The 7,484-nt window shown below is 55.3% G+C and overlaps 3 protein-coding genes across 3 annotated transcripts; all 3 read right to left on the bottom strand.

Annotated features, from left to right (window-relative positions):
- Positions 1-963, bottom strand: DQ04_08401020 (hypothetical protein; the record flags this gene model as incomplete). The annotated part of the gene is made up of 1 exon (XM_009315544.1): positions 1-963. A coding segment is annotated over one exon (963 nt), but the record flags the coding sequence as incomplete, so codon positions are not given.
- A 707-nt stretch (positions 964-1,670) lies between these two features.
- On the bottom strand, positions 1,671-5,648 carry DQ04_08401010 (hypothetical protein; the record flags this gene model as incomplete). Its single annotated transcript, XM_009315543.1, has 1 exon — positions 1,671-5,648. One exon carries the CDS (start codon positions 5,646-5,648, stop codon positions 1,671-1,673), a length of 3,978 nt encoding a protein of 1,325 aa, XP_009313818.1.
- Positions 5,649-5,965: 317 nt separating this feature from the next.
- On the bottom strand, positions 5,966-6,997 carry DQ04_08401000 (hypothetical protein; the record flags this gene model as incomplete). Its single annotated transcript, XM_009315542.1, has 1 exon — positions 5,966-6,997. The coding sequence occupies one exon, from the start codon at positions 6,995-6,997 to the stop codon at positions 5,966-5,968; it is 1,032 nt and encodes a 343-aa protein (XP_009313817.1).
- Positions 6,998-7,484: the final 487 nt, after the last annotated feature.

Below are 7,484 nucleotides of genomic sequence, written 5' to 3'. Positions count from 1 at the left end.
GGGGAAGCACGTAGGTTCGGAGAACTCCGAGGCGTTAAGTATCGGTATACCCGTGAAATGGTGCAACAACTCATTTAACAAGAGGGGTGACCGGGGGCCAGTCCGCGGCTTGTCGTCAACCGCGATGATCAACGGAAGTTCGCCGTCAAAAACACCTTTTTCTTTTACCACTTTTTTCTTTCTAAAGTCATCATGCAACGTGGCGAAAAATGGTCCCAAGTTATTCAGCCATAGGTGATAGGTCGAGTGTCCGCTGGCGCGGTACAGAAACACCGCCGGCCATTTCACCACGTATCTGCAATAGTGCAAGATGGAAGAACCGCGCTCTACCAGAGGCACGAACTCGCGCACCGGATGCCCACGGTATCTGTGGTACCTTGCCAATCCCTCCCGCGTCGCATCGGCAGGAAACAGTTTAGCTGGTATACTTGAATTTTCGCCCTTGAAAGTGAAGAAGTTTCCATTCGACACTATCATGTTCTGAATGTGGCACTTGGGCTGGAAGCCTCTCGTGACGCACCACGCGCGTGTGGCTCCTCCATTAACTTGCAAACTCCCAGCAGCCAGATCTTGGCTCGAGCAGCGTGGCTTGTCGAGCCCTGCACCACTGCCGTCCACGGCGCACGCTGGAGCCAACCGCATCGTTTCCCCCTCAGGGGCCATAATCCAGCTGCAGTCTCCCCCATTAGCCGAGGTGCTGCGCAGCACTTGCGCTTGAAGGACGGACTCCAACCACGGAGCCAGATCGGGTTCTGCCCCAATGGGCAATGCGCAGCGTCCGTCTGCTGTCTCCCTGCAGTGGCCCCCTCGATTATTTTCCTCCAGCACTTGCTCTTCAACGAAGAACGAAGCCACTAAAAGGAGTAACGGAAACAGCAAGATGACGAGAGTTAGGTAACGCCGACGTCTCTTTGCACATCGTTTCCCAGCAGGACAATTAAGGATTGCCGGAGTGGCCGCCATGGGCGCGCTACACTTTTGTTGAATTATCCCCGCAACGGCCTCTTGTATGTATGCATATATATATATATATATGTGTGTGCATACATAAAGGAATACACCGCGGGAGCTCGTCCATGAACGTTGGAGAATAACCAAGGATGGAAACAGAAGAAGTTGGAAGCTGGTTGACACGACGCCTCTTTCCGTTGATTTCGTGCGAATCACACTTAGAGGGGGAAACAGTGGAAGCCGCCAACTTATCACACACGGACTCGCAAGATTTACAAACGGTGACAAGTACATGCCACAAAGCAAAGAAAATGGGCGGTGGCTATCACTCGTGGACGAAGAAAAAGAGACATCGACAAGAAGGGGACATCCGCCGTACCATCCCCTTCTCGTCGTCCTCTGCACGTTTCTCTCTTCCACAGGAGGAAAAAAATTAATAAGCGTCACTAATAGGCGAAAAAGACAATCGATGAAGCAGAANCACACACACACAAAGTCACTCAAACAAAGCGGCACAGTCGCTTATATCGATGTTCTCAGAAACGTGGAAGTCCCCGCCGTCACTTTAGATGACGACAAGTGAAGGAGGGAACATGCCATTATGTATATAAAAGTATGAAGTAATTTACATCTCACAGCTTAGGGGGACCTCACCACCCCATGCACTGCCAAATCTCGGCAGCGAGCGCAAGAAGCCTAATGAAAGGCCCGTTTATTTCTTATAACGGACCACATTCGTAGCGGAGCTCCTCTCCTGTAGTGATCGTGCGCCGCGCCCTCATCATCACGCAACGCTCCCCCGAACGATTAAACATGCCATTGGTGCACGATTCCAGGTTGCCAGGAGTTGTGGCCGTAGCCATGTGCTTCTCTACGAATGTCGACGCTTTTACGTCGTTTCCACTAGTGTTGTAGGCTCCACCGCGTGAGTGCTGTTCATCAGGCTCATAAGTAAGGGAGTTGATAGAAAGCACTGACGTCGCGGGCGACTCAACCTTGCGGAAAAAAAGCGGATTCCGTGGGCTGTCTGGGGCCGCATCGGCAAAAAACCGGGAGCACACATCTCCTCCAACTGCAGTTAGGTCTGACACAACGCTCGTCAACGGGCTCATCACCGCTACCGACACCGTGTACCGGCGACAGATACGCTCCCACCCCTCACGATGGTGCTCAGGAATATCTCTGTCGACCCCCAACGTGAGCACGCACTTGGGCACCACACAGTGACTTGAGAGACAGAAGTCCCACAGTTGTTCTATAAGACGCCGCTTCCCAAGGAAGCCTAACAACCGCCCAAAGGTCCACACTGAGGGATGATGTGGTGCTTGTGATCGGAACTCATTGCGTTCTTCCACCAACCAAACCGCTAGTGCCCCTGCATCCATGAGCATTTGCGGTCGATATGTGGAATGGTGACCGCTGCTGCACGACTCAGTCCGTGGATCACCCGGCTCGCCAGAATGGCTCCTTGCCCACATCCGACTGCCAGCACCTCCCCCGGAGGCGAAGCTCTGACCGGGGTCGGGGCTCACAGATAGGCTGAACGCGACCACCTCCTTGCACAAGCCACTTTGAATGATACCATCGACTGAACGCAGCAGCTTTACAGTGCGATCGAAGCCACGTGGAAGACTTTCTGTCGCCGCCACCGCCGCTGTTGCTGCAGGGGTGTCATCGTTCACCTTCTTGCCATCTGTGGGGTTCTCGCCCAGTAACTCCCACACAGTGGCTGGCTGAGCCAAGTTTGTGTCAGCGAAGAACGGAACTCTTATCTGGTGTAACACCTCCTCTGCCAGGCAAAGGCCGTGCGCGTCGTGACGGTCTGATGGCGACGTACCGCTACTGGTGAACCCTCTCGAGACGTACTGGCTGACAATCGCCTTTATGGAACTAGAACGGTCGCGGGACAAGCATCCAGACCCGACGAAACCATCCGCCTCCCATGAGGAAATGGTGTCTTTCATGGCAGCAGGAGGCAAGAAGAGTGACAGAATGTTTGCTACAATCCGGCCCACAAGAAGAAGCGCTGTTATCATGGCGTTTGGTGCCTTCTCGAGAATGGCTGCCTCTACCGCCGCGTAATGAGATTTGAAGGCAGCCCGAAAACCTCGAACGACAGGGCGATACACCTCAAGCATTCTGGAGTACTGCTGTTCACGCTCCACCATCATGCGATCGGCGTTGTGCGACGTTGTTGAACCGTGTCGCGTGTCCAGGAACTGTGATTCGGCGCTTATTTCCTCGCACTCAGAGTAACTGCCACGCATGCCGCGGCGACGAATGCTGACAAGCTGATGCACGCTTGGTCGATCCAGTGGTATCGTTGCGGAGGGAAAGAGCTCTGTCAGGTGACTGTAGCTTTCCAGCGTAGTGGACGGAAAGGTGGGTGGGGCGCTGACTCTTTTCTTAGCCTCGCCTACATCGGCTGGATCGCGCCGCGAGTGACTCTCGTCGCTTCTTCCAACAGGCAGCATGTAGCACTCCACGGCGTGGTACTCCAGCGCCGCACGGTTGCGACACACCTCGCCACAGTAGTGTTCACCGCATCCCGCCGCACAGGGCAGCGGTTCCTTCCCGTTGAAGCTCCACCGAAGTCGGTCTGCCAGTGCCTTTGATGTATTTTCGCAGACTTCCGCCAACAGCACTTGCTTTGACACGAGTGGGTACCCGCAATAGGCACAAAAACGTAGCCGGCACGAGGCCCATGCTTCCACACGTGAATCGTCATCTTTCAAAAAGGGTGATGTCGTCACCAATGCATCACGCTCATTGCCGATCGGAGGGCACAATAACACCTGGATAGAAGCTTCTTCACAAAAGACTACATCGCCTATATTGAAACTGCATGCAGCGCGCGCTCGTAAATTGCGCGAGAAGTAATCCATTGATGGTGATGACCCTGGTAGGAGACTGCGCAACATTGGCGGGACCACGGACATAACTGTTGTCGGGGCACTGCAGGAATAGCTAAACTTCCTCACTCGAACGGTTGGCGGCTGGCGGACGGCGCGGTGAACCTTTGGTAACGTCATCGCATCTCGTACAGAACACATTTCATCAAGACATGTGGAGTAACGCACACGTGGGAGCACATCAACTCCACTGTGCTCCCCCAGATTCCGGTGGTAGAAGGCACAGACACACGCCACTCGGGAAAGCCGAACATATTGAGGGCTGAGAGCCGTGCACCGCTTTAAGGCGATTGCCGCAGCAACGAGGGCCTCTTTTTCCGAGCCGAGAGCCATGCAACCAGCCATCACACGTGCGTACGCCTCCACACACGTCCCGTCGTGCGTGAGGGCCACCACAGCATCCTCCAGAGACTGCTGGTACTGACAGTCGTGAAAATGCAAAAAACTTAGTAGAACATACAAAGGGGCGAACTCTTGCTGTGAGCCACTAGCACTCCACTGGCACTGCAAGGCCTGAAGCTTGTCAAACTCGACTGGATCCAGCTCCATTGACTCAATCATTTTTGGTTCACCGTCGTTGCTACATCCGCCCCTCTGCCGCTGCTCCTCCTCGTTTCTGATACTCGACGAAAGAGGCCGAAACTCAAGGCATGAGGTGCTCTCTCTGTCCCGCCAGAAGACCATGAAGAGGCGGGTGCGTCGTTCCTCTGCAATTTCGTCCATACGCTGGCTTGTCTCAGCGTGCGTAACATGGGGGCGTGATTGTACCCACGTGAGAGACGATCGCCAGGAATCAGCCATGCTTTTGTACTCATCCCTGCGTTGCTTCGCTACAATTCGTTGCGCCTCGATTACCGCCTTAACGTGCTGCACCGCCAACTTGAACTCGCGGCACGCAACAGCTGTGCTCACACAGCTAAGTTTACCATGCTGTTCCAGCAGGCTCTGTAGCAGCGACATGCAGCAGCGCTTTGCAACTGAGAGGGTCACGCGAAGCAAGGTCTGGGACTGCTCACTGGCGAGGATGGCACTTTGTACTGTCGCGGCGCCAATAGACTGCGAATGAGAACTCAACAACTGCTCTGGTGACGACGTCGGCATGGCTATGAGGGTGCGGTCGGAACGCGTTCTCTCTCCCTTCTCGCCCAGGGGGTGCACTATCTTTGTTTTGCTACGCGGTGTCGGCATCGAGATGCATTCACGTGAAAGTGTCAGGACGGGGACGATACCCACGACAAAGCGGGTGGTCTTTGAGAGGGCGCCATCACCCTCCACATCAAGGTCACCGCGCGATAATACAGCAGTGCTAACTCTGCTGCCTTTCTCTCCTCCCTCATACCCCTTTTCCTCTGCGTTGCCATTTCCACCATCATCGTCATTGTCTTCTTCGTCCGGTGCTTTACCTTCTTCCTCCTCTTCTTCCTTCCATTCGCATTGGTGGTGGGCACCGGGTTCGCGTGACGCCACACCTCCACGGAGACCTGGCGGCAAGCAGTGGTGTGGGATGTCGAAACGCACAACAAACTGCGTGTCCGTCTCGCGCAGCACGTCCCCAACCAGCATATGCTGCGTCACACAGCGCATGTACGCCAAATCGGTCTCCTTATCCTCCCAGATAAATGCGTCCCGGTCGCGCTGTTTGGAGGTGAGCACCACGCGGCTACCCACTGTCGGCACCAGTGTCAGTACCGTCGCCGGGCCCCCGCGGTGCGTCGAGTTGGATACTGAGTTCGACAGTGATGCGCCGCAGCACGGGATGCCGGGGGAGGACTCCTCGGAATCCATCTTCGCTCCTCCAACAAAATACACTCTCCTTCCCCTAACCTTACGTTTTTCTCGTAGCTCTCAAAGACCCTTCCACACTGTGTGTCCTTATTCACTTGCGCTTTCGGTGGACGTATCAGATGTGGCGTCCGTAGTGCCGTGCAACGCATAAAGGGTGAAAAGAAAGAAAGGAGCAAAGTGAAATACACGGGCAAGTGTTTATATATAGAGAGAGAGGCACATGTAGCCCTTTAAATGCCCCCCAAAAACAAGAAAATTGAGAAGCCTTGCTGCACGGGACAAACAGCATTGCCTTCTCGCGTCCTCGACCACTTCCCTCAGTTGCCATGACCACCACAACCCTGCTGACGGGATTCTTCAATCACGACGCGATGGCCAAGTGGCAATGCCCAAGGAAGCGCCTCGAGCTCCTGAAGGCCTTCCGTTACAGCACCGATAATATCCGCATCTGGCAGAGCTCCACAACTCTGACCGAGAGATGATGAAGAGGTAGAGCTGTGTGGTGTGACTGCGGCAGAGCGAAGGTGCTGGAAGAGGCCATTAGGTGCCGACAGGGCAGCGCCGCCAAGCTTCTGCTTCTGCTGCTGCACCGCCACCACAGGCTCGGTGACATCACATCGAGGAGGCTTCCCACTGCTGTCATTTACAATTGTTGCCTTCATACTCTGAAAGGTGAGACGAAGCTCACGGACCTCCCCGCTAAGCTGCAGGACAGCCTGCTGCAGTCCACCTATCACTTGAGCAAATGCACAGACGTGATCGATGGCACACGTCGTCCCTGCTGGCTGCGGTGGGGCCTCGTGACGGGTGACATGCGCGCTGTGAGTAACTGACGTCTTCTTGACTCCACTCACTTCCTGACGGTGGGAGCTGCTATTGCTGCTGCTGTCGCCGCTGCTGCTGCTGCCGCCGCCACCACTACCATCACCACCACTCGCACAGAGTAGCACGGCTCGCCGCCCCGAAGAGACCTCTTCCTCGCCGTTAACAACCGAAGACGCGGAAGCAGTAGTTGCATCGCCTCTCACAGCTCCTACCATCGGTGATGGGGAGCTGTCGAATGTACAACGACCCTTATCGCCACCTATATTATCGTCCTCCACGTTGGGGGGCCAAACGAGGGCACGACGCACGGGTGTCCCTCGGTTTTCCCAACGCAACTGCCCCATCGTCTCTGCCTCTTCCTCCATGTGCAGCACCGGTGACAACGCGAGACGCCCTGCTGGAGGTCTGCTGCAGTTTCCCACGTCCCACCAATTCTCACCGGGCGACTCCTGGCGGGTGGCCCCCGGGGGCACGAGCCGCAGCGGGGGCGCCACGCTGTCCTCACGATATACATTTCGCTTCATCTATAGGACGCGCAAAATCCGACGGCCAGCGGAACTTCTGTTCCCCTTCCCGTTATGTCTAGCAGAAAGCAAATCCAAAAAAAAAAAACACATCGGTTTCCGAGAGACAGAGGGCGACGAAAAGGCAAGGAGTAATTTTTGGCCTCGCATGTGCGGAAGGAAAACTGTTTACGTGTACTGAAGAGAGGGAATAGACTCTGTAGATTGTGTGGAGCCATGCATTCACACCAGGCACCAACAGCAACACTCATACTAGCTCTTCAGTCAGGGCATACCGCCAACGTTGCGTCATGCAGGTTTCGCATCTGTCACTTTATGTGCCACCCACGCCATCGCCTCCCGCAGCGACTCACCCGTCGATGCGCTGCATCCCATCAACGTCCAAGTGCGATCCCGCACTGCCCCTAAATCCAGCGCCTCGATGAGCTCCGCTGGACTCGCCGCACCACGAAGGTCTTGCTTGTTCGCCAGAACCAGGAGCACCGCA

Source organism: Trypanosoma grayi (assembly GCF_000691245.1).
Source record: "Trypanosoma grayi strain ANR4 Tgr_840_V1, whole genome shotgun sequence".
Classification (NCBI taxonomy): domain Eukaryota; phylum Euglenozoa; class Kinetoplastea; order Trypanosomatida; family Trypanosomatidae; genus Trypanosoma; species Trypanosoma grayi.
The sequence above is the reverse complement of the archived record's forward strand: the minus strand, read 5'-3'. Positions and strand labels throughout refer to the sequence as shown.